The sequence below is a fragment of the Sminthopsis crassicaudata genome, chromosome 3, assembly GCF_048593235.1.
Source record: "Sminthopsis crassicaudata isolate SCR6 chromosome 3, ASM4859323v1, whole genome shotgun sequence".
NCBI lineage: Eukaryota > Metazoa > Chordata > Mammalia > Dasyuromorphia > Dasyuridae > Sminthopsis > Sminthopsis crassicaudata.
This window is the reverse complement of record NC_133619.1, coordinates 69,314,878-69,342,504: the sequence shown is the minus strand read 5'-3', so window position 1 is coordinate 69,342,504 and position 27,627 is coordinate 69,314,878. Positions and strand designations below refer to the sequence as shown.

The following is a 27,627-nucleotide window of genomic DNA, read 5'->3' as shown; positions in this document are numbered from 1 at the left end:
ATCAATAGTGATTTAGAGTATTTTTTTCAATATGACTATAAATGGTTTTAATTTCTTAGTCTGAAAATTGTCTCTTGACAAAATAGCCTTTGACCATTTGTCAATTGGAGAATGGCTTGTATTCTTATAAATTTGAGTCAGTTTGTTAATCTCAACTGATATAATCCTGAGAGCTCTGAAGGATTGTAGTAACCAAATGCGAAGGACCTGACTCCTCAGTGGCAGGGAGAGTTAAGAGTAGTGCCTCAGAGCATGTGTTGTTTTGGATTGTGTGTGTTGTTTATGTTAAATCTTTTTGTATTTTTACATGTTATCTGTAATTTAAATTGTCAGAAATTCAAGTGGCTTGTCAATAAAGCTCTAAGGTACTGGTTGTTAGAGCTTCAGTGCACTAGATTTATGCCTAATGCTGCCTCAAGGTGTTCTGCAGTTTGTTCAAATCCCAAATCTATTCTTAAAGGTAATGTTTCATATTTAGGTACCCCTCCCAGCCTCAAGGATTATGAAAAATTATTTGTATATTTACTTTGCTTTGTACTGCTTTGTTAAGGATGAAAAAGAATATAGAGCAAAGAGACAGAATATCTAACAAAATAATTACCAATCTTACTTTCTTGTAGCAAGAAACCTGGAGTTTACAGTTGTCAGTGGTAAGGTAAAAGATTTATAAAAGGTTTTACTGTTATTTGAAATTCTTCCTTTAGATGACTATCTTTGCTTTTCACTGAGTTTTGATGAAATGAGAAAAACCAAATTTTTTGTTTCTTCAAAATGTGAGGAGAAAATTCATTAAGTATAATGGCTATATAACCAGTGGGCTATAATGGGCCTAGGTTTATGACCTTCCTTAAAGAAATATCAGTATTTTTCTGGTGATGCTGTGTGTTTTTTAGCTTCAAAATACTGAAATTTCTAAAGAATTAATTATGTTAATAGGTTTATATATGATCCATTAAAAGTGTGCAGTTATCAAATAATATATGCAAAATGCTTTACAAAACTTAACATACTGTATAAATATTAGCTGTTTTGTTGTTTGTATTGTGCAGGAAAAATGAAAGAAATTTATCATGAAAGAAATATTTTTCTAGGAGGCAGGTCTGTCATGTAATAAGATCAAACTACCATGTAATAAGATCAAGCTACCATGTAATATTAAAAGATATAGAAGAATATTTTACATATCCCCTTTAGAGAATTTATGGGAAGATGTGGATAAATGTAATCAATCTATGATGAGGTTATAAGATCAGATTGTTTTCTACACTGAGAGGCAGTACTTATATTGATGAGATTTCATATTTCATAATAAGCAAATGGTCATGTGATTGATATATATCTTTTATTAGAGTCTTCTGAATTCTAAAAATTTCACAAAACAGGGGAATCATAGGTTGTTTCTCATCCTTTATGAAAAGACCAAAAAAAGTGTTTTAATCTCTCATTTAGAAAAATAAGGAGGCGAGATGGCTTATTAAGAGACATCATAGTCCTTTTAGGTAAATACACTAAATGGCATCAGAATTATTTTAAACCTATATAAATAAAATGGAATCCTACTTAAATCTGCTTGATTTATGATATTTTTAATTGTTAGTAAAAGAGAAAATGTATATTTGAAATTATTATTAATATCCAAACTCAAAGCTATCTCAAATAATTTAGGAATCATTATTTTGTTGCATGTTTTTTTTCAATTGTGTCTTTGTTACCCTCTTTGAGGTTTTATTGGCAAAAAAGATTGGAGTGGTGTGACATTTCTTTCTCCCATCTCATTTTACAGATGAGGAAACTGAGGCAGTTTTAAGTGACTTGCCTGGGGTCACAGAGCTAGTAAGTGTCTGAGGCCAAATTTTACCTCACCAAGAGGAATCATCCTGATTGTAAACCCACCACTCCATCTTGGGTCACCAAGCTGCCCTGTGCCAACTTGAAATTATTTTGCTTTTGACTAAAGCCCTTCCTTGAGCACATGTTGTCTATGTGACCTTGGGCAGATCAATTAAATTTTTAGTGCCATAGGCAGCTCCCTTACACTATAAATTGTAGAATAGTCGCACATATATATTTATACGGAAACACTAAGGAGCTCTCTACATGGCTAAAATCACAGTTATGAGCCAAACTGCTTCTCCTCCACTCCACCCCTCAAACAATGAATGCTAGGCTGTCTCCTCCCTAGATTAACTTTTGTGGATTGTTGTTTTTATTCTGCATATTTGTGTGTGTGTGTGTGTGTGTGTGTGTGTGTGTGTGTGTGTGTGTGAGAGAGAGAGAGAGAGAGAGAGAGAGAGAGAGAGAGAGAGAGAGAGAGAGAGAGAGAGAGAGAGAGAGAGAGAGACATAGATTTTTGTTTCCTCTAATTGAATGTAAACTTTTTGAGCACCTTTTAGCACAGTGCCTGGCACTTTGTATCCCTTTGATAAATGTTGCTTGATTGACTGTGGTGAAAGTTGGGAGTAGCTTGGTTTTTATTTTCTAGGGAATTGTTTAGATTGTGCTGTAAAGATAGCTTCAGCATCTTCTTTATCATATTCAGAAATTTTTCCCTAGAATGATATAAATGAAATGCTGCCAGTGCATCCATGGATGTTATAAATGCTTGAATTTAATCATCAGGTCAGAAGGATAACTTAAATAACTGCTGCTTAACCTTTTTGTCAAGATTGTAGTTCTATATATTTAGAGCAGGAAAGTGACTTAGAAATTATTTTTTCCCTTATTTCAGAGATGACAAAACCAAGGCATGGAGAAATTCCTTAAAATCTCACATTTTGATCCAAGCCTCCACTAGGCCAAGCCACTGACTCAAATTTGGGATTTAAATGCAGTGAAGTAGTCATGTATCACAAAATAGGATAAATATGATACAAACAACATTGCTAATTGGAAGAAATGAAAAGAACCCAACTTCAAGGTTAAATAATAAGTTAAATGTTGCCTCCTTTGTACCTTCAGACCAACTAGGTCAGGAACTCAAGTATTTTTCCATATTTAACTTTCCTCTTGGTTGGCCCCTTTACACTTCAGGTGTCAAAGCAGCCTAATAATTTTCTATCACTTAAAGGATTAGTCTAGTTCACCTGCTGCTGGAGTGTGTTCTTCATCATAGACATTGATTGGGGTTGTCCAAGAAAGAAAGGAACTGCAAGGGAGGAGAGGCAAAAAGAAAATGGAGAAAGACTCTGGCAATAAGGAAGAGATGTGAACATGACTAAATTGTAATTAGTAATTAACCCCAACCCTACGTGCTGATCATGCAAAAGAAGCACAGCAAGTAATTTCTTCACTCTTGGTATTTGGTGAGAGAAGATGCAAGGCCTTCTTTCCTCTATGTGGTGTATGGCTCCTGAGAAGCAAGGCCTCCTTGTTCTTTTCATTTATTTATTTTCCATTCTAGATTTTGGAATGGAATCTCCAACCTTGAGAGTTTCAGAAATTATCAGAGTGATCCACAGGAATATTGAAGCTGGTATCTAAGCTGACTTTTACATCCAGCACAGTATTAATTAATGCCCAAAGGAGCAAGCACTGATCTTCCAGAATGACTAATGATACTCTGGTCCAGCAAAGGACTCAACTGGAAACAATGTCATTGTTTGAGGAATCACTGCCATGTAGGAACTGAATTAAATTTCTTGCCCTGTGAAGGAGGAAAAGGGAATAATTAGCTAGTCAGCAGTAGGCTGAAAATCTTGTTGTTATACTGGTTCTCTAAAGACATATACTCTGATTGGTATTCAGCACATAATCCTTACATAAGGAGATTATATATAAGTTTATATGAAACACCGCTTTTTTTTATATTTACCTTCTACATATTGTGTCCCTATTAAAATGTAAACTCTTTGTGAGTAGGGATTGTTATATTCATTGTCTTTTTATCCCCAGAGTTTGTTACAGTGCCTGGCACATAATATATGATTAATAAATGTTTGTTGATCATTTGTTTGATGAAGGATCCAATCCCAATTCTCTACAGTTTTCATAATTTAAAAATTTTAGCATAGGGTTATATGATGTATCTGATTCACTTTAAACAACTATATACAGTGAGTATCAGAGTACTTTGTGGGTCTGGTCTTCAGTGCTTCTCTAATTGTACAATTCAATTTTTTCCCAGGTGTCAGGTCACTCAACCAAATTCATAGAAAACCCTACCTCCCCAGGAATCAGTATAATTAAAAACCTTATTTTCTCCATTCCTTAAGTTTCTTTGACATATTAGCTTAGTCCACTGGCAGAACTTTCCAGGACTTTCATCACTCATAGTATTTCCAGTTGCAAAATAAATGACTAACAAAGTTTGTTTGTTTATGTGTCTAATAATAAGAAGAACCATCCAAAAATCAAGAAAGTTTTTTTCAAGTACTGGATTTTTTTGATAGTATTTTATTTTTTTTCAAATACATGTAAACTTAGTTTTCAACATTCATTTTTATAAGACTTTGTGTTCCAAATTTTTCTCTCTCTCTTACTTATCCCCCGCCAAGACAGCAAGCAATCTGTTATTATATATATATATATATATATATATATATATATATATATATATATATATATATATATATATGTATATATATATATATATATATATATATATGTATATATATATATATATAAGTTAAATATGTACAGTTCTTTTAAAACATATTTTCATATTTGTCATATTGCACAAGAAAAGTCAGACCAAAAGGGAAAAAATACAAGAAAGAAAAAACAAAAAAAATGTGAAAATATTATGCTTCAATGCACATAATTATGCATCTGGAGATGAATGGCGGTTTTCCATCCAAGTCTATTGGAATTGCCTTGAATCACTGCATTGTTGAGAAGATTGAAGTCCATCACAATTGATCATCACATAATTCCCAATTGCCCCCCCAAAATTTAAAAATTCCTCCTCTTTTGTTTGCTTCTATTTTGAGTTATAGAGAAGAACAAAAGCCAATCTCTATGAAACCTCATGTTGACTCACCTAACTTTGTAAAAAAAAAAAAAATCTCTAAACTTTCCCAAACAATATAACCTTACAATTGACAAATACCTTGAATTTTCCCCATTAGACTAATAGCCTCAATAGCCGTCATTGGAGCTCTGGGTCTAGAGGCAGGAAGGCTTGAGTTCCAATCCATAATGCCTTAGAAGCAATCCTGACATGATGATGGGTGAATCCTGTAAGCTCTGTCTGCCTCAGTTTCATCGATTATAAAAATTGGGGGTAACAATGGGCACCTACTTCTCAGGGTTGTTTAGATCCAAGGATCTGATTTGATAATAACCACAAAGCACTTAATAAATGATCACATAGCAAGCACTACATAAATGTTATAACATCACATGCTTATTGTTTAGATTTCTTCTTAACTGTCCAGGTTCCTTGATATTGACAGTGACCACTTTCTGACACTCACTTTCTTTCCATTGAAGTTACTACCTGTGAAATTGTGTCTTGGTGAGGATATTAGATGAACCTAAGGCTCTATTATGAAATGGCTTAGTTATTAAGATTATCCTTTCTTTGGTTTCTTCCATTATAGTTCAAATCTTAACTGGACTTAGCACATCTTCTAGAGAATTGAGAGGCAGAGATCTTACCTTTTTCTCTTTTAGCCTGGTTTTATCTGTTAGGTCTTTCATCTGCCTTCAGGACATTGTCTCTAAAAGACAAAGATTCTTTCACTTATGTCTCTAATTATCCAATGTACAAGGCTGTTTTTGCCTGGGCAATGCAGCTTTTCCAAAGCTGTCAGTAACAACAAATAAAAAATATTTTAAAATTTCCCTATTTAGCTCCTCAGGCATTCATCTCATTAATCTCATGGGATGAATGGGAACTTTCTCCTTACCCAACTGAAAGGACCCTCAAATGTATCTCAAACAATGCTGTAGCTACAGAATATTAAACAAGTCAAGAAATCATTATCTCTTACAAAGCATTATGTTAAGTATTGGAGAAACAAAAAGACATAACGACAAAAAACCATATGACCAACAGGCCCTGGTCATAAGGAGTGCCCAATCTAATATTGGAGGCAATATTTTAAGCAGTTATGTACAAAGAAACATATCAAGAATAAAAGTTACTAGCTTTAGGGAGAATTAGGAAGGACTTTTTAGAAAAAAGCTTGAATGATTTGTATCAGGTCATTTAGTCACCTCGGGCATTTATTTATTTATTTGATAACACTTTTCCACCCTTTTAAATATGTAGCCATTACAACATAATCCCAGTGGACTGCCAAATATGCTAGTCAGATTTAAACTATGATTCAGATTTGGAATTAAAATGCAATAAGGCATTCAGGGATAATAAAACACAAAGATGTTTTTGTTGTATTTTATTATCCATTTTAAAAATATACCTTTCAAAATGCAGAAGGTATAAATGCTATAAACATTTGCTTCCACAGCTACCTCAACAGTTATCTGGGGGGAAAAGTTTCCTACAAGTAGTAGGAACTTGGGCCTATCCTCTGAAATAATCTCCCCTGACCACTGTCTCCCTTATATTTCCCTTACAATTCTTGTACATTTCTGGTAGCAAAGAAACAAAATGATCATCTATTACAGACCAACTCAGTTTACTGTTTCTGAATGGAGCTGCCCAGAAAAAAGAGGAAAGAAGGTCTAGGAGATGTGGCATCAGGAGAAAGAGAAAAAAAAAGATTCTATGATTGGCCTTTTTCCTCAGCAGTGCATGGGCATGGCAGCCCAAGAGAGAGTATTTGCCCTTCTCTCCAAACAAGCACAGCTTTGCTATGAGCATATAAATCCCAAATAGCAGAAATAAGATTAAAAGTTAGTTTCCCTTACACATCCAAGAGGTATTTTTCCATTATTCCATAATTTGACCAGAATAAATATGATTCTAGGTATTTCCAATGACCAGTCACTAAAACCTAGCTAATCCTAGTAACCTTATACAAGATATTATCCTTTTAGAAAGCAGAACATCACTTTGAGAACATTTCTTGTTGCTAGAATAGAAGACTTTATCACTGACAGCTGAGAGTCTAGGAGAAAGAAATATTAAAGTCTGAGCTAATAAGAATAGAAAAGTGAAGGGTAAATCTGAGATTCAAGATGTTAGGAAAAGGGAGATTTATGGAAGTTAAGGGTTAAGGAGATGGGCTTCAGGAAGGTAAAGAAATAAGAATCAGTATAGTAGAAAACTCCAAAAAAAAAAGTAGGATAGTGTTAGAAGGCTGAATTTTCTATTAACTGTTGGCATAGAACAAACATAAAATTTGATGAAGTCATCTCTGCCCTTCTCTATCATAACCCTATTCTTTTAATGCATGGTAGTATCCGTTTACTATTAAAACATTAATGCCTTTTGTTATTATGTCATATTTATTTCTAAATTTACTTTTTCCCCTACTATATTCTGCAAACCTTCAATTGAAACAAAAAAAGAAAAAAAAAAGTTTAGTGAAACCTGCCAACATACTGACAATATTCTATATGCAGATTTTTCACTTCTCCAGGGAAAAAAGATATATTTTCTTATTACTTCTCTGGAATTTTCCTTTAGTTATTATAATGACTTTGCTAAGTTTCATTATATAATTTGTTCCTTTTATTTACATTTAAAGTTTTTTAATAATAGCTTTTTATTTTCAAAATATGCAAAGATAGTTTTCATCATAGCTGGAGATGAGACTCTGAAAAGAAATAAAGGAAAAAGAGTTCACTATTTCTTCTGCTACTTTTCCTTTTGGCAAAATTATTCCCTCAAATTTAGGAGAGGAAGTTATTTAATATAAATAACAGTTTTATCATCTTCCTATGAAGCTATAAATCTTTACTGCTAATAGATCTAACCTCACTTATTAGAGCAAGTAAAAGGATTTATCTTTTAATTAAAGCAATACTTGTATATTACTTATACATTAATGTGTTATAACCTCAATAAATAAACATTCTGAATGATGCAATATTATATTTCAGTCATGTCTCATAAGATCATTAAGTTCACTCAGGTTATCACCTGTGAATCTAGAAAAATTACTGAAATCATATTGTATTATAATGAATTTTTGTCTACATCTCAAAACCTCAAATTTTTCTTCAGTATAATGGCCTTTTTACTTGGAAATCCAGAAAGGATGGGGAATTGATCAGAAAGGATGGGGAATTGAAAGAGGAATGTGGAAATACAGTATTTTATTAGATGTTACAATAGCCATAATTGAAGGCAATGTTCTAGAGCAAAACAAACTTAATTCTGCTTTAATGAAGATTTCCTTTAAATACATAAAGTTTAGTAATATTTGCTTATATAAGACTGATGCTTTACCTTTACCTCAGTTAATTGAATTATAATATTTTTAAATATAATGATAGTAAGCTTTTAGATGTGTAATAAAATGATTTATGACATGTTTTCTTCTTTATTCTAGAAAAGAATAACAAATTGATTAACCAAACTAACCATAACTCTGAAAACATTTAAATATATATATATATATATATATATATATATATATATATATATATATTTAAAACTAATTTTATGGATATATTTTGCTTTTACATCACTATGTTCCTCCTAGTATTCTTCACTCTATGGCAGATCTCCATCTATGAAACATTTCAAAGAAGAGAAAAAGAAAAAAAAAATCAGCAATCAATATACCACAAAGTTTAGAAACATATGCAATGTCCCCACACCAATGGAGCTCTCATCTCTTTAGAGAAATGTGTTAAAAATTAAAAAGAAAAATTTATATATCTTTTATTTGCCTTTTGAAGTTTTATATATCAGAAGGAATTTTAGCAGTTGACTGAACTTTTGTGGAAAAAAAGCAGGTGAATGGTGAAGTGCTTTTAGGAAAAAGAGACCTTTTTATCTGTATACACAGATAAGAAAATACAAAATAATTTTGACTTGGAGAGTTGTCACAAACAGAAGAATCAGTAAGGAAATTGTTTAAGAGGTGGATCTGATTTTAGCCTTGAAAAGAGTTGGATATTTCAAGAAGCAGAGGTTAAGGGAGAATGTTTTGCAAGCATAAGATATAGTTTATGCACAGGCATAAACATAGAAAATTGAATGTTGTATTAGAAATAGCAAAAAGGACAGTTTGACTTAAAGATTGGATGGAGGAGCATTAATGAGAAAAAAATTGAAAAAATATTCTAGTCATATTAGGTAAGGACTTTAAAGTTTAAAAACCAAATAAAAGCATTGTAGTTTCCTGAATAGAGGGAAAAAAAACTATGCTTTCAAAATATCAAAATATGGAGAATAAACTCAATAAGAGAGATACTGAAATCAAGGAGAACAATTAGCAAAATATTGTAGCAATTCAGGTAATAATTAGTAAGATGGTAGCTGTGTAAGTAGAGTGAGGTAGTGGACATGGGAGGCTACAAACTTGGAAATGCTCTTATTTAAAATGAAGTTAGGAAGAGAAGTAGATTTAATGATAATAATTACTTCCATTTTGGGTATGTTGAATTTGAGATGCCAGTGACATTAGTGGTTAAGGTTTCCAGTAATAAGTCATGTGGGAATGGACTTTGAGAGAGAAATGAAACATGAACATGTATATTGTGAAGTCTCTGACTTATGCTTACTGGTGAGGCCATCAAGAGAGAGTTCACTAAGTAGAGAAAAAGCCCAACACAGCACAAATGTTTATGCCCATGATGAGATATCGATAATAATCAAAGGAGCCTGAGAAGGATAGGAGGACATTTTGTGGAAGAGAATTAGAAGAGAGCAAGTTCATGAAAACTCAATAATGGAAGAGTATCCCAGATGTCAAGAGTGTGAAGAACTTCACAGAAGTCAAGAAAGATGAGATATAGGAACCATCAATGGATTTAGCATTTAAGAGATTATTGATAATCTTGGAGAGAACATTTTCATTTAAGTGATTATGTCAGAAACTGGATTAGAGAGGCTGAGAAAAGTTGGTGAAAAGTGGAGACCAGGGATGAGTGTAAACTGAATCAAATTAAGAAGCAATTTGCTGGATAAGAGCCTACTTCTTTATCCTAAAGAAGAAGAATAAAGGATTGCTAATGAGGTAGTGAACTTGCAACATTTTTTGATGGAAAGCTCTGAGTAAAAACTTTAAAATGTCATTGAAAGAGTTAAATGTAGAAAGGTACATACTTTTGATCAATTAGAAAATGACTGTGGGAATTGAGAGAAGAACAGAGAATAAAAAGAACAAAATCAATTTTAAAAAATTTTGAACATCATTCAAATTTGACAGTATGTATACTGGCCTGTATTCAGTTCCTTAGTCCTTGAAATAGAGGGAAGGTGATAAATTTCATATCTCTTCTTTAGGGACAAACTTAAATCATCATAATAATATTATTATACAATATTATAATATCATTATTATATTTGATTCATCCTATCTTATGGAGCATTAATATCCCAAATATCGCAATTTATTTAGCCATTCTCTTCATCAGTAGACATCTACTTCATTTCTAGTTCTTGGCTATCATAAAAAAGTGTTTTCCGTAACTCTGTTGGTACATACTGGATGGCTGTTCTATATTAGACCTTACATTTTAGCTACTTTATTCATATAGTTCCAAATTGTTTTCCAAAATGATTGGGCCAGTTCCTCATTCAGCAGACATTGAAAAAAGTTTATTGAAAAATAATGAAGATAATTAGAAATATCTGGAAAGAAATCAAAGAAACAAGTATTAACTAGAGAGGAAAAAGTAATATCCTGGAAAATGATAAAACACTTTATTTTAGTCTCCACCAGAATAAAACAATAGGAAGAAAACCAAAATTAAATAACAAATTTTGAAGAAGTAAAAGGAAGTGCTTTTTAAAGGAGTCTATATTTCACTTATGAAATTCACTTCTTGTAAAAGGTCAGACAGTGCCTACTATCTTCTCTAAAAGTCTGTTTAGTTTAATGTCTTTTAGAAACATGCATAGCTGTGGAAACTAATATAATAATGAGAGCCATCAAATCATATTTTAGTCTTTAGGTAATTGCTTGCTAAATTAAGAAGATATTTTCTCCAGACATGATTGCACTGTATTATTCTTTTGTTTAATGGTGATAATCTGCTAACTCCATCTGAAGCATTAAAAAATAGCATTATCAATTGTAATCAAAAATTTTTGCCAACATAAAACTTTCTGGAAGGGTCCAGTGGTGCTCAGACTTTTTAAATAGGGGGCCAGTTCACTGTCCCTCAAACTGTTGGAGGGCCAGACTATAGTAAAACAAAAGCTTACACTCTGTCTCCGCCATTCAGCCCATTTGCCATAACCCAGCTGGCCACATAAACGTCCTCAGCAGCCTCATCTGGCCCGCAGGCCGTAGTTTGAGAACCCCTGTAGGTTATTACTTGATAAATAATAAAGAGTACTTTAAGTCCTTTGATTTATTTTTAGAGGTAATTAGATTAATTTCACATGTGGAACAAAATAGTGCAGTATTGCTGAACTATGACTGAAATGCTTTCATGGTGTTTTTGTTTCAAACATATGATTTCATTACTGTACTAATGTGGAATCTCCCTCCATTGATAACTTTTCTGTAATCTATGATCATAGGGAGTTACTTGGGAGACACTTATGTGTTGAATGACCTTCCTGTGCTTATACAGCTAGAAGATATGACAGACAAGCACACTTTGAACTTAGTCTTTAAATCCATTACACCACAGTACTTCTCACTTAAATAAAGTTAAGCTTAAAAACACTTTTTATTAATTAATAATTTGAAGTCTAAAATAAATGGCTAAATCAATTTATAATAGATTGACAGTAGTAATTGTCCAAATGACATCAATTCCAGGAATACTTTTATATTCTTTGTCAGATGTTGATAAATACTTTTTAGACACTTGTAATCAGTTCAACAAATCACTAAATGGACTAAAGAATTTCATAGTGCCTTGTATAAATATATATATATATATATACATATATATATATCATATTAGTGTATAAGAATTTAGCAATATCATACAAATATGTATACATTTGTGACCTTCTTTACTTTTAATTAAAAGGAATATGGGCTATGTGGTTGTTGTTTAGTCATGTTAGTCATGTCTGATTCTTTATGATCTGATTTGGGTTATCTTGGCAAAGGTATGGTTTGCCATTTCCTTCTTTGGCTCACAGTAGAGAAAACCGGGCTTAAAGGGAGGGGATAAATGACTTGTACAGGGTCACACTGCTAGTAAGGATCTGAGGCCAAATTTAAACTTGGGTTTTCCTGCCTCCAGGCCCAGAAGCTAGCTATCTACTTGCCTTAAATTCTGAATCTACATATGAAAAATTACATTGTCTATTATGTCTATTATAGCATAAAAGTTAAGTGTGACTTTTTGCATTATTATAGTATAATATATGGCTACATTGAGGCCTGCAAATATTAATGATGTTGCTAAAAAGGAGGGTAGACAGATGCATTTGAAAGTGATTAATTGAGCAGCCCCATACCAAAAAATCTAAACATTTGGCTTCTATGTTGTGTAATTTTACTCTTTATATGAGCAGAAATGCCATATTGGTTTTCCATCTAATGCCAAAATAGTTCCTTTGAATATTCCAGAATCTTAATTATGGATTTAATTAAAGTTATCACTTATATAAAGAACTATATTCTTTAGATTTATTTGTATGTATTTCTTGTTAAAAACATGTCTGAGAGTTCATAATGGGAGAGGCATCACCATAAATAGATTTAAACTATTTTACTCGAAAGTTAACAATTGTGAAAATATAAACAGTACCAATTAAACTTTCTGAAAACATCAATAGTAGAAAAATATAGTAACTTTAAAAAGTTGCTTTCTTATCTTTCCAGATGAATCACAAATAAGTTTTAAATGCAGCTTAAAAGCATTAAATTGATCATTTGTAAATACTTATTTATAGAAATACTTTGTGTTAGGTTCTTACTAAGTGCTAAGTCAGTACTTAACAATTCTCTAGTTTTGGCCTTTAGGGGAGTTTTACTCCTGTGAACTCCTGGGGAGAAGCTTACATGTTTAGGAGGAGCAAGTTCATTGGTTGAAGTAATTTTCCCCAGAAGCCCTTGTGTTATCCCACACCCATTCTCTGGGAGGATAAAAGGGGGCGGCACTGGAGAGATTGAGAGAGTCTTGTCTGGGCCAGACCTGAGGCGGCTCCCTGGAGGAAAAAGAGTCTACACCAGGTCAGAGTTGGCAGCAGATCTCCTCCCAGAGAGCCATTGGCAGTTTCTGGAGACAACAGCACATTACAACTTTATTTTCTCTTCCCATCCTACACAGAATCAAACTGGCCTCTTTGCTGCTCTCAATCAGCCAACTATTCCATTTCTCCTAGCTTCTGTCTGCACATTTGTAATATACTTCTTTTTGATTTCTACCTCTTGCAATGTCTCAGTGGATGCTGCTGAGATAGTGAGTGACCTTCCTATGGTCACACAGCTGGAGTGTCAGGAGCAGGTCTTAAACCCAGATTTTCCCAACTCTGAGATGAACTTTTAATATCCACTACAGCACATTACTTTTCACTTTCATACTTAAAAGATATTAGCTTGAAAACAATTTTTATCCATGATTAATAATTTGAACTCTGAAATAAATGGCTAAATCAATTTATTTCCAATGGATTTTTCTAAAACCTTAGTTGAAGCAATTCCTCTTGTATATGACCTTTATTTGCTCTGATGCTTGTGTCCTCTTTGAAATTACCTTATATACTTGTCTGTTTTTGTACAGACTGCTATGTTTACATGTATCCCTGTATAGAATGTAAACTACTTGAGAATAAGAATTTTTACTTTGTGTTTGTTGATTCATTGATTGTTGTTAGCAATAACAATGTGATTTTAACAATAACAATATGATTATTAGTCATAATAATTGAACTCCATTAAGATTTTTTTGATGTTTTATCTCAGTTTTGGAGGCTGAATTGAGTGCACAATCATCTGCAAATAAAAAATCATGCACTAATACTCCCTCCATTTTGGTTTTGACTTTATAGCCTTTTCAAGTTGAAGAATAATTCATCAATGCAGCAGCTGACTTTAATTCCATGTTTGTCCTCACTGAAGGGATTTGACATGAAAACATGATAAAAAGCATAGGAGCCAAGTACACATTGATTATTTTATGGATAACTTAAATGGGGCAATCATCACAAGATGGTCAGAAAAAGCAATACTAGGACTTGCTCAAGGTCTCTTTTAAGAACTTTAGAATTGATCATATGATATGGCAAACATGGGTATAGGACCACCCAGCATGGAATGTCCTTATCAGAGAAGGTGCTGGGCTCTATCAGCAAAGCAGAATAGAATTAGCTCAGAAGAAATGTGAAATGAACAAAATTAGAGAAATTACCCCAATGTTCATAAAGGCTTTTTGTGTCCAACCTGTGGCAGAACATTCTGAACTCGTATTGGTCTGATTAACCACAGTCAGACACGCACTTTAAGTTGACTCTCACATAGTGATGTCATTTTGGTGGTCTTCAAGAAAGGAGAACACCAACCAACCAACCAACCAACCAATTGAATTCCATTAACATTTTTAATGATGTAAACATTTTATACTTTATGTGAGATAAACACAAATTCGTTAATCAATTGTTCTTAAATGATTCAAAGTTAAGATTTAAAAATATATATATTTCTTGATTAGGATTCTATTCATTAAATCCATTGATAATAAAATTCTCATTGAGTCTTTTAGTCTCAGTCAAGTGAGATAATATATTGAGTGTGTTGTAATACTTAAAGTGCTGTACACATATGATTAATATCTTTTTATGTTATAGAAGAGACTTCGTAGTAATATTTGCATGCTAGATTCCTGTCATTTACTCACTGAATATATTAAATATAATGTGATAGTTATTTTAGGTTTCATGGTTTTAGGAGCACTTATTTCTGCCTCTTTCAAAACTATTAATTGTGATGATGATTATGTACCATTACTGAGACTTATATAGGAAATAATTTTGCATAGAATTTTGAATAGCATGCAGTTTTAGATTTGAAACTACTGACAGTTATTAAATTACTTGTTATTTTGTTAGTGTTCTCTCTTTCGGAAGGTACCATAAGTAATTGAATGGTAGTTTTTGGTCATATTTTTGTCTACAGTAAAGCTAGAGAAGATTTATTGAAGGCTCAGAAAGAACGTGATTTCCATCGAATGCACCACAAACGGATAGTCCAGGAAAAGAACAGTCTTATTAGTGATCTCAAAGGGTAAGTCTCTAATGTTTATGACATATTTCCTTGTTTTAAAAATTCAATTATTTTTAAGTGAATATAAATAGTGTAAATCTTAATAATTTGATTATAGCTTAAGGTTCAAGACAGAAATTGATTAGTTTAGTTGTCAAAATACTGTAACTATTTTATAAATCTCAGGAGAAGAAAAATGATGTTATAGGCAAGCACTTCTTAATTGTGTGAATACTATAGAAAAAAAATAAACCTTTATTCCAAAAATAGTCAATATCTATTTTTTAAACTTTAAGACATAGAGATAATATTGTCTATTGGTTGAAAGTTTTTTTTCCTCCACTTTGACTTATAAAGTTTTTTTCTTCCTTTTAGTGAGAAATTCATTTCAATTTATTAGAAATTTATTTTTATCAATTGGCTGAGAGCCATTTACATTTTTTGAATAAGAATGGCTAATGTTTATATAATACTTTGAGGCTTAAAAAATTTATACACATTATTTCATTTGATTGCCTTACCAACCTGTGGAGAAGGTGCTATACTTGTTACCATTTTACAGATGAGTGATTTGCCCAGGGTCACACAGCTGCTAGTAAATATGTGAGGTCAGATTTTAACTCAGGACTTTTTGATTCAAAGTCCAGTGCTCCATCCACTAAAGGATTTAAAAGAATACTTTATATCAGGAAATTATTTATACTGTTTCTTCCAGATGTCCCTTCGTGGGGATAGTGGTAGTAGTATTTTAAGTAGATTTTGCTTTATATGAAACTTTATAGGATTTTATAAATTTAGATTTCCCCCCCTATCCTTGACTTCTAATAATTGGAATAGTGGTCCTTTTTAGAGCTAGGCATGAGTGATTCTTTTGGAATTGACTAGGCTTATTCTTGGTTGCCTGAGAATAATTTCTGTGCTGCTATCATTTCTATTCTTATAACAGGATCCTCTAAGATTTTAGGATCACTAGAGCAAGCCATAGCAGAATTATGGTTATATTACTCTGTTTTTCTTTTGTACATTTTCCACAGATAGATTTCTGTTTTCAAGGTATGACCTGTTTTGTCAACACCTTTCCTCTAAGGCTGGATTCACATTGTGATGATTTACTTTGTTCCCATTCAGATAACTCTAAAATGAGTTTGTGTCTTGCATATTCAATTCTGTACCTGCTAGTAAATTTATTCACCATTAAGTTTAGAATTTGTTGTTCAGTCACTTCATTTATGTCCAATTCCTTGTGAATCCATTTGGGATTCTCTTGGCAGAGACACTAGAGCAGTCTGTTGCTTCCTTCCCCAGTTCATTTTACAGATGAGGAACTGAGGCAAACAGGGTGAAGTGATTTGATCAGGATCATACAGCTATCTTGTACACGGTAGGTACTTTATAAATGCTTGTTGATTAGTTGATTGACATTAGAGTTGCATACAGGAGAACAAATAGAAAAGTTCATGAAGATGCATGTGGCATGGTGTGTTATCTTTGCATGTTCAGCTTTCATACTTTTGGGGATAAGTGGATATTTTCAGGCCACTAATCTATAGACTAACTTTATAGCATGTGGATATCATTAAGTCACAAGCATTTATTAAGTACTTAATATTTTACAGGCATTGTGCATGTCTCAGGCTTAGTGCAGTTGTTTCCAGCCCCTAAGAATTTAGGCTCTGTACATAATTCATATTCCTCAGAGAATATTGAGCAGGAATGGTATTCATTTCTTAGACTTTTTTGGGGCAGGAAAGTTTAGATATGCTTACACAATTTTCAAGAGTTCACCTACATGTTGCATCCTTTGCACTAGGATCTTCACCAAGATTATCCCAATATGGGTCATACTTGCCGTTCACAACAAGGGTTGAGAGGGGCTTTTCTTGGGACCTGTCTCCTCACCTCTTCCTTGTTTCTGTGTTCAACTTCTCTGGTAAAACCAACTAGCTTCTTATACTTACATATATGTATTATTTATTTAATTTTGTTCAAAATGTCTGAACCACCAGATAAAATGGAGGTTTAGCTTTCAAAAGTAACCTGCTCATTTGTAGTTCTTTTTGAATTTTTCTTTGCATTAAAAAAAGATTCTTCATTGACCCCTCCCTAACATTTTTCTTTCTTTCCTTCCTTCGTTCCTCCCTCCCTCTCCTTTTCTTCCTTTCTTCCTCCGTTTCTCCCTCTTTCTTTCCCTCCTTCTCTCCTTCCCTTTGTCTTTCTCTCCCTTCCTTTCTTCCTCTCTCCCTCCCCCTTTTTCCCTTCCTCCCTCCATCTTTCCCTTCCTCTCTCCCTCTATCCCTCCTTGACTTCCTTCCTCTCTTCTTCCCTTCCTCCAACAGCTATTCCTTCTTCTTCCTTCCTTCCTTTCCTTTCTCCTTCTCCCTCTTCCTTCTTTTTCTTCCTCCCTGTTTTCCTTGCTATCATTGTATGCTTTTTCCTCACTCCCAATGAGAAAAGAAGCTCTTTTAACAAATATATCTAGCCAAACAAAGTCATTTTCTCTCATCATCTGTACCTGAAAATAATGAGTTATTCTATATCTTGAGTCCATTACTTCTCTGTCACTAGGTTAGGACAATGCATCATCTTCAGTTTTCCAGAATCCTAGTTGACCTTTGCAGTGATCCAAGGTCTAATGTCTTTAAAAGTTGTTCTTAAATTATTTCAGTCTATCTTAGTTTTTATTAAGTATTTTGTAGTTGCATTAATCTAATTCCTGTGTATGTCTTGGTAGAGAGAAACCCAAGAATTTTGTACATACTTTAGTGACTTGTATTTCTACCTCTTTCTGATTGATTTAGTTAGTAACATACAATAAATATTGATGATTTGTGTGAATTGATTTTTATATCCTGAAACTTTGCTGAATTTATTATTTCAATTAATTTTTGGTTGATTCTTTAGTTTTCTCTAGATACGTGGTCATGTCATTTGTAAAAAATGAAGTTTGTTTCCTCTTTGCCTAAGTTTATTCCTTCAGTTTTGTTTATTGCTTTATTGCTGAATCTATCATTTCTATCACTATTTTCAATAATGGTGATGATAATGAATATCTTTGTTTTGTTCCTGAACTAGAAAGTCCCCTGACCTTCCTCAATTGGTTCTTCAATTAAATCCATTGTTTTAGAGAGATAATAATTACTACATTAAGGAAGAAACATTTATTTCCTCTGATTTCTAGAGTTTTTAACAGAAATAATAATTGGATTCTGTTAAAAGTTTTCTCAGTATCACTATCATTATGTGATTTTTTTTTTATTTCTGTTATTAACACAGTCTGTTCTGCTTATAGTTTTCTTTTACTGAACCAACCCTGCATTGCTGGGTATAAATCCAGGATCAAAATGTATAATAAATGATCATAGTAAATAATATTTTAAGTTTGTTATAATCTATAGGCTAAAATTCTATACTTTATTTTGTACCAGTATTAATTAGGGATGTTGATACTATGGATTTTTTTTCTGCCTTTGTCTTGGGTTTAGGCATCAAAATAAAAAGTTTGGAAGGGTTCCTTCTTTTCCTGTTTTTGTTTTTGTTTTTTTTTTTTTTTTTTGCAATAGTTTATTAAATATTGGGATTGAATTTTTAAAAATAAAATTTATGTATAAAATCATCTGGTTTTTTCCTTGGTAACTCATTTATAGTTTGTTCAATTTCTTTCTTTGATATTAGATGATAGTCTATTTTTGTTAATTTTATATTTTGTATTTATCCACTGTATATAAATGATTTTGGTTGGCATATAACTGAGCAATATAGTTTTTGGTACTTTATAGCCTCTTTTATTCTTGTCAATACTTTTTCATTTTGAGATAAACAATTTGATTTTTTCTTCAGTTTAAAATGAATAGGTAGCTAACTATTTCATGTCTTAACTAGCTATATTTACTAACTTAATTATTTTTTACTTTAAATTTTATTAATCTCTTCTTGATTTCAGAATTTCTATTTTGGAATTTAGTTGAAAGTTAGTGATTTGTTGCTTTTCAGGTTTCCTTAGTTGATTGCCTAGTTGATTGAATTATTGTTCTATTTTGCAGAGGAAAGTGTTTAGATATGTAAAATCTCCCCTAAACACAGATTTAGCTACATCCTTTAGATAGTAGCATTCAATCTCATTGTTGTTATTTTCTTTAAATTTTCAATGGTTTTTACTCTTACCTACCTGTTTTAATAATTAAGTTAATCTCCAAATATTTTTTTTCCTTCTTTAAATGACCTTTATGATTAGCAAATGATATAGTTTTTTTCTGCATTAGTTCGTGAGGGATTTTGTCCCATTACATGGTTAATTTGTTATAAAAGTGCTATACAGGCTGACTTCCGGCCAAGATGGAAGCGTGGAGGCAGACAGGTGCTTGAGCTCTACGTTTTCTCTCAGGACTTACTTCATGACAAGCCTCAGAGTTAATGCTTGACCGGAAAAGAAACCCACAAATAATCACCAACAGAAGACATCCTTGAAATTCGCCAAAGAAGGTCTGTGTTTGCACCAGGGAGGGTCAAACAGACTGGGCACAGACTGAAGGCAGGCAGCAAGAGTGAGACAGGCAGCTTACACTGCTCTGATGGGGGAGGGGAGGAGGAGTGAGAACTCTGCCATTTCTGTGAAAAGACTTTTTACCCAGTGTGGATGTTCCGTCTTGGAAGCAAGCTAGGAGCAGTGGAGAGGGTGTAAACACCGGAGGTGAAGAATAAAACCCAGAAAGCTAGCATCTTTCGGGACCCGGCAACCCCCACCCCCACCCAGGGTGACTCAGCGTGTTCTCAGAGGCTCAGAGCTCAGATGCAGCACAACCATCACTGTCTTGTTAGTGCCTCGCTGCTGTCTCCCTCAATCTGTAGAGGAAGCTCAGTAAAACACCATCCAGCCCCATCCGCCCCCCCAGAAACAGACCAATTCTTTCTCTTGTCAATTTTCCTTCAATTCAAGCTCTGACAAAATGAACCAAACATTTAAAAGGAATCTAACCATTGACAGCTTCTGTATGGAGAGAGAGCAGACTTCAAACACTGAGGAGACCAAAAGCAGATTGTCTCCAGAGGAATCCCCTAAAGGGGATATGATCTGCTCTTCAATACATAAGACTCTCATAGAGGAAATCAAAAAGGCTCTCACAAGAGAGCTAGAAGAGAAATGGGAAAAGGAAAGGGAAGCTTGGAAAGAGAGCCTGGAGAAGTCATTCCACCCATTTAAAGACAGAGTGGATGAAGAAAACAAATCATTGAGAAATAAAATTAGTGAGCTGGAAAAAGAAAACAGCTCTCTAAAAAATAAAATGCATGAAATGGAAAAAAATTCCATAGAAGAAAAAACCTCACTTAAAAACTCAATTGGACAATTATAAAAAGATATTTAAAAAAGTGAGTGAAGAAAATACATCATTGAAAATTAGAATTGAACAAGTAGAAATGAATGACTCAAGGAGAAACCAAGAAATAGTCAAGCAAAACCAGAAAAACGAAACAATTGAATAGAATGTCAAGTACCTTATTGGAAAGACAACAGACCTGGAAAACAGATACAGGAGAGACAATTTCAGAATAATTGGACTCCCTGAAAAATGTGAGGAAAAAAAGAGCCTGGACACTATTTTCCAGGAAATTATCAAAGAGAACTTCCCAGACTTTTTGGAAACAGAGGGTAAAATAGACATTGAAAAAATTCATCAATCACCTATTGAAAGGGACCCTAAAATCAAAACACCAAGAAATATAGTGGCCAACTTCAAGAACCATCAGACAAAGGGATAAAATACTGGAAGCTGCTAGAAAAAAGCAATTCAGATATGGAGCTGCCACAATAACAATAACCCAGGATCTAGCAGTGTCCACATTAAAAGAACGAAGGGCCTGGAACATAATATTCCAAAAGGCTAAGGAACTTGGTGTGCAGCCAAGAATAACTTATCCAGCAAAAATGAACATCGTTTTTCAGGGAAGAAGATGGACATTTAACGAAATAAATGAATTCCATTTTTTTTTTTTTTGATGAAAAAACAAGACCTACACAAAATGTTTGATCTTCAAATACAGAACTCAAGAGATGTCTAAAAAGGTAAAAAGAAATCTTGAGAACTATATTTCTGCCATAAAGATATGTAAAGAACGCATGTATAATTTGTCCTAGAAACTAGAGGTGAAAAGAAATTATATCAAAAAAAAGTGTAAAGTGGTGGTACTACATCTCATGAAGAGGCAAAGGTAACCTGTTATATCTGAGAGAAAGAAAGGAGGGAGATGAACATAGTGTGTATCAATAGACATATTCAATTTATGGTGAAACTTCTTCCACTTCATTGAAAAGTGAGAGGGAAGGAGGGGAAGGGAATACAGAAATTGTGAGAAAAAGGGGTAAAATAGGAAGAGGAACTTTAAGGTGGGGGAGGGATAATAAAAAGGAAGGGCTGTGAAAAGCAAGTGGTGTTCACAAGTTTAATACTGGGTAGGGGGGGTAAGAGGGAAGTAAAGGAGAAAAGCATAAGCAGGGGTTAACAGGATGGCAAGCAATATAGAATTAGTCATTCTAACCATAAATGTGAATGGGGTAAACTCCCTCACAAAGAGGAAGCAGTTAGAAGACTGGATTAAAAGTCAGAATCCTACTATATGTTGTTTACAGGAAACACACCTGAAACAGGGTGATACATTCAAACTAAAAGTAAAAGGGTGGAGCAGAATTTACTATGCTTCAGGTGAAGCCAAAAAAGCAGAGGTAGCCATCCTCATCTCAGATCAAGCAAAAACAAAAATTGATCTAATTAAAAGAGATAAGGAAGGGCATTATATCCTGCTAAAGTGTAGCATAGATAAAATGAAGTAGTATCAATATTAAACATATACAGACCAAGTGGTGCAGCATCTAAATTCTTAAAAGAGAAACTAAGAGAGCTGCAAGAAGAAATAGCAAAACTATAATAGTGGGAGATCTCAATCTTGCACTCTCAGAATTAGATAAATCAAACCACAAAATAAATAAGAAAGAAGTCAAAGAGGTAAATAGAATATTAGAAAAGTTTTATATGATAGATTTTTGGTGAAAGCTAAATGGAGACAGAAAGGAGTATATTTTCTTCTCAGCAGTTCATGGAATCTATGCAAAAATTGATCATATACTAGGACATAAAAACCTCAAAATCAAGTGCAGTAAGGCAGAAATAGTGAATGCATCCTTTTCAGACCACAGTGCAATTAAAATTTCATTTAATAAAAAGCCAGGGGAAAATAGACCAAAAAAAATTGGAAACTAAATAATCTTATACTAAAGAATGATTGGGTAAAACAGCAAATCATAGACATAATTAATAACTTCACCCAAGAAAATGACAATAATGAAACACCATACCAAAATGTGTGAGATACAGCCAAAGCAGTAATAAGGGGAAGTTTTATATCTCTAGAGGCCTACTTGCATAAAATAGAGAAAGAGAGGGTCAACAAATTGGGCTTACAACTAAAATTGCTAGAAAAGGAACAATTTAAAAATCCCCAGACAAACACAAAACTTGAAATTCAAAAAATGAAAGGTGAGATTAATAAAATTGAAAGTAAAAAAACTATTGAATTAATTAATAAAACTAAGAGTTGGTTTTATGAAAAAACCAACAAAATAGACAAACCCTTAGTAAATCTGATTAAAAAAGGAAAGAGAAAAAGCAAATTGTTAGTCTTGAAAATGAAAAGAGAGAACTCACCACTAATGAAGAGGAAATTAGAACAATAGTTAGGAGCTACTTTGCTCAACTTTATGCCAATAAATTTGATAACTTAAATGAAATGGAAGAATACCTTCAAAAATATAGCTTGCCCAGATTAACAGAGGAAGAAGTAAGTAGTCTAAATAGTCCCATTTCAGAAAAAGAAATAGACCAAGCTATCAACCAACTCCCTAAGAAAAAGTCCCCAGGACCAGATGGATTTATGTGTATTCTACCAAAAATTTAAAGAACAACTAACTCCAATGGTATATAAACTATTTGAAAAAATAGGGATTGAAGGAGTCCTACCAAATTCCTTTTATGACATAGACATGGTACTGATACCTAAACCAGGTAGATCGAAAACTGAGAAAGAAAACCAATCTCCTTAATGAATATTGATGCTAAAATCTTAAATAAGATATTAGCAAAAAGACTTCAGAAAATCATCTCCGGGATAATACACTATGATCAAGTAGGATTTATACCAGGAATGCAGGGCTGGTTTAATATTAGGAAAACTATTAGTATAATTGACCATATTAATAATCACATTAACAAAAAACATATGATCATCTCAATAGATGAAGAAAAAGCATTTGATAAATTCCAATATCCATTCCTACTAAAAATGCTTGAGAGTATTGGAATAAATCAACTATTCCTTAGAATAATCAGGAGCAAATATTTACGATCGTCAGTAAGCATAATATGCAATAGAGATAAACTGGAACCTTTTCCAGTAAGATCAGGAGTGAAACAAGGTTGCCCACTATCACCATTACTATTCAATACAGTACTAGAAATGCTAGCCTCGGCAATAAGAACCGAGAAAGAGATTCAAGGAATTAGAGTAGGAAACAAGGAAATCAAACTATCACTCTTTGCAGATGATATGATGGTATACTTAGAGAACCCCAAAGACTCTGCTTAAAAGCTATTAGAAATAATTCAGAACTTTAATAAAGTTGCAGGATACAAAATAAATCCACATAAATCCTCAGCATTTTTATACATTACTAACACAGTCCAATAGCAAGAGATACAAAGAGAAATTCCATTCAAAATAACAGTTGATAGTATAAAATATTTGGTAATATATCTACCAAAGGAGAGTCAGGAATTATATGAGCAAAATTACGAAACACTTGCCACAAAAATAAAGTCAGATTTAAATAACTGGAAAGACATTGAGTGCTCTTGGATAGGCCGAGCAAATATAATTAAGATGACAATACTCCCTAAACTAATCTATTTATTTAGTGCTATATCAATCAGACTTCCAAGAAACTATTTTAATGACCTAGAAAAAATAACAACAGAATTCATATGGAACAACAAAAGGTTGAGAATTTCAAGGGAAGTAAGAAAAAAAAATTAAATGAAGGTGGTCTAGCTGTACCTGATCTAGAACTATATTATAAAGCAACAGTCACCAAAACCATTTGGTATTGGCTAAAAAATAGACTAGTTGATCAGTGGAATAGGTTAGGTTCACAGTGCAAAATAGTGAATAAAAATAGCAATCTAGTGTTTGATAAACCCAAAGGTCCCAACTTTTGAGATAAGAATTCATTATTTGACAAAAACTGCTGTGAAAACTGGAAATTAGTATGGCAGAAACTAGGAATGGACCCACATTTAACACCACATACTAAGATAAGATCAAAATGGGTCCAAGATTTAGGCATATAGAACGAGGTCATAAATAAATTAGAGGATCATAGGATAGTTTACCTCTCAGACTTGTGGAGGAGGAAAGAATTTGTGTCCAAAGGAGAACTAGAGATCATTATTGATTACAAAATAGAAAATTTTGATTACATCAAATTAAAAAGGTTTATTACAAACAAAACTAATACAAACAAGATTAGAAGGTAAGTAACAAATTGGGAAAAACATTTTTACATATAAAGGCCTCATCTCCAAAATATACAGAGAATTGACTTTAATTTATAAGAAATCAAGCCATTCTCCAATTGATAAATGGTCAAAGGATATGAACAGACAATTCTCAGATGATGAAATTGAAACTATATCCACTCATATGAAAGAGTGTTCCAAATCACTACTGATCAGAGAAATGCAAACTAAGACAACTCTGAGATACTATTACACACCTGTCAGATTGGCTAAGATGACAGGAACAAATAATTATGAATGTTGGAGGGGCTGTGGGAAAACTGGGACAGTGATGCATTGTTGGTGGAGTTGTGAAAGAATCCAACCATTCTGGAGATCAATATGGAATTATGACCAAAAAGTTATCAAAATGTGCATACCCTTTGACCCAGCAGTGCTACTACTGGGCTTATATCCCAAAGAAATACTAAAGAAGGGAAAGGGACCTGTATGTGCCAAAATGTTTGTGGCAGCCCTTTTCATAGTGGCTAGAAACTGGAAAATGAATGGATGTCCATCAATTGGAGAATGGTTGGGTAAATTATTGTAGCGAGCTGTCGTCTCCAGAAACTGCCGATGGCTCTCTGGGAAGAGATCTGCTGTGTCTTTTACTCAAATCTCTCCGACAGATTCTTCTTCCTGTAGAGAACCGTTGTCTCCAGGCAGTTGCTGTTAACTCTTGTCCTTAGAAGTGACTTCCCTTCCTGCAGAGAGCCCCGTCAGGCCTGATGTAATGCAGAGAGTCTTCCTTCTTGAATCCTGGCTCTGAATCTCCTCCAGCTCTTATCCTTCTCCAGGCCGATCTGCCCTTTGCGCCCAATGCTGTCTCTTTTTATCCTCCCAGAGAATGGGCGTGGGATAATGCAAGGGCTTCTGGGAAGAACCACCCCAGCCAATGAGCTTGCCCCCTCTATCAAGTCAACCTGAGTTCTCACCTTGTAATTGTCCAGAAAACCTGAATTCTCACCTTGTCACCATCCAGACAACCTGAGTTCTCACTTAGTAATCCTAACAAATTATGATATATGAATGTTATGGAATATTATTGTTCTGTAAGAAATGACCAACAGGAGGAATACAGAGAGGCTTGGAGAGACTTAGATCAACTGAAGCTGAGTGAAACAAGCAGAACTAGGAGATCATTATACACTTCAACCATGATACTGTATGAGGATGTATTCCAATGGAAGTGGATATCTTCAACATAGAGAAAAGCTAAAACAGTTCCAATTGATCAATGATGGACAGAATCAGCTACATCCAGAAAAGGAACACTGGGAAATGAGTGCAAACCATGAGCATTTTTTTTTCTTCCCAGATTATTTTTATCTTCCGAATACAATTCTTCCTTTGCAACAACCACAACAACAAAATTCGGTTCTGCACATATATATTGTACCTAGGATATACTATAAGATATTTAATAGGTATAGGAATGCCTGCCATCTAGGGGAGGGAGTGGAGGGAAGGAGGGGAAAAATTTGGGACAGAAGGGAATACACGGGATAATGTAAAATAAAAATAATAATTACCTATGCATTTGTACTGTCAAAAAAAGTTATAATTATAAAATTAATAATAAAAAAGTGAAAAAAAGTGCTATACATACTTGAGAAATAGGTAAATTCTGCTCTGTTTTCATTCAGTATCCACCCAGATATTTTTGTCTCAGATTTTTCTAAAATTCTAATGTAATACTTCTTGTTTATATTTTTATTCAATTTATCTAAATCTAATAGGTAGGTAGGTACATTGAGATTTTGTCATCTGTATTTATCTGCAATTTGATTCACTTATCTTTTAAATATTTAGATAATATGCTGTTTAGTATGTGATTATATGTTTGTATAATAAAATGCAAAATGCTTTCAAACTTTATAGTGCTATTAAATGCCAGCTATCATCACATACATCATATATACATATGTATGTACTATTATTTTATCTGTGCTGCTTTTAAACATAATGAAGTGTCCCTGCTTTTCTCTATCAGAGCTATTTTTATTGTAACTTTGAAAGCATGGTTATTATGCTTACTTTTTCGAATTCATCTGAAGCATATTTTATTCAAGACATATAATTTAAAAGTCTATTTTAAATATGTATTTAAGTATTTATATGTAATTTTTGTATGTAAATTTTTTGAATTCTCCTTTTTAATAATTCTGCTATCATTTTCTGTTATGTAGATGAATTTACCATATTTGCATACAAGGTAAACTTATTTTTCCTTATTTAATCACTCTTGTACTTTTCCTATACTTTGTCCCCCCATTGTCTTTACAAAAAATGAAGTGGTAAAAAAGGAGTATTCCTAACATGTGATCTATAAATGATGCTATAATCTGTTTTTACTTTACTGCCTTTTCTCTTCATTATTCTGCTTCCAGGATTGAGTTTTTATTTTTTCTTCTCTTCTTTTTAAATCCCTCTTTCTTCCTCTGATGCTGTGATTTGTTTTGCTTATGAGTGATCCATTCGCTATCGTTTTTTCCATTTTAAATCTGTAGCTGACTATTGGCCCTTTCAGTCTGGATGCCTTATAGCCATCTTAAACTCAGCATGTCCAAAACTGAACTCCCTCAATCACTCCCCTCTTCTGATCTTCCCTGTTACTATTTATAACACCATCATCCTAGCCATCCAGGTTCACAGCCTGTCTTCTCACTCACATCCCCTATATTCAGTATATTGGTTATTCCTATTTATTTTACCACCATTCCATCTCTTACAATACCTTCTTCTCTCCTTGCCATTCCCAACATCTGTGGCAGCCCTTCATCGTTTTTGCAGTCTTCCTATTGGCCACTCTGTCTCATCCTTCTTTTCTC

General features: G+C 33.3%; 1 protein-coding gene across 1 annotated transcript in view; it reads left to right on the top strand.

Annotated features, from left to right (window-relative positions):
* SPAG16 (sperm associated antigen 16) overlaps window positions 1-27,627 on the top strand; it is a 1,297,727-nt gene that overhangs the window by 41,411 nt on the left and 1,228,689 nt on the right. Inside the window, exon 6 of the mRNA XM_074298771.1 lies at window positions 15,111-15,218. Coding sequence (XP_074154872.1) covers window positions 15,111-15,218 — 108 coding nt within the window. The remainder of the gene's footprint in view (window positions 1-15,110; window positions 15,219-27,627) is intronic.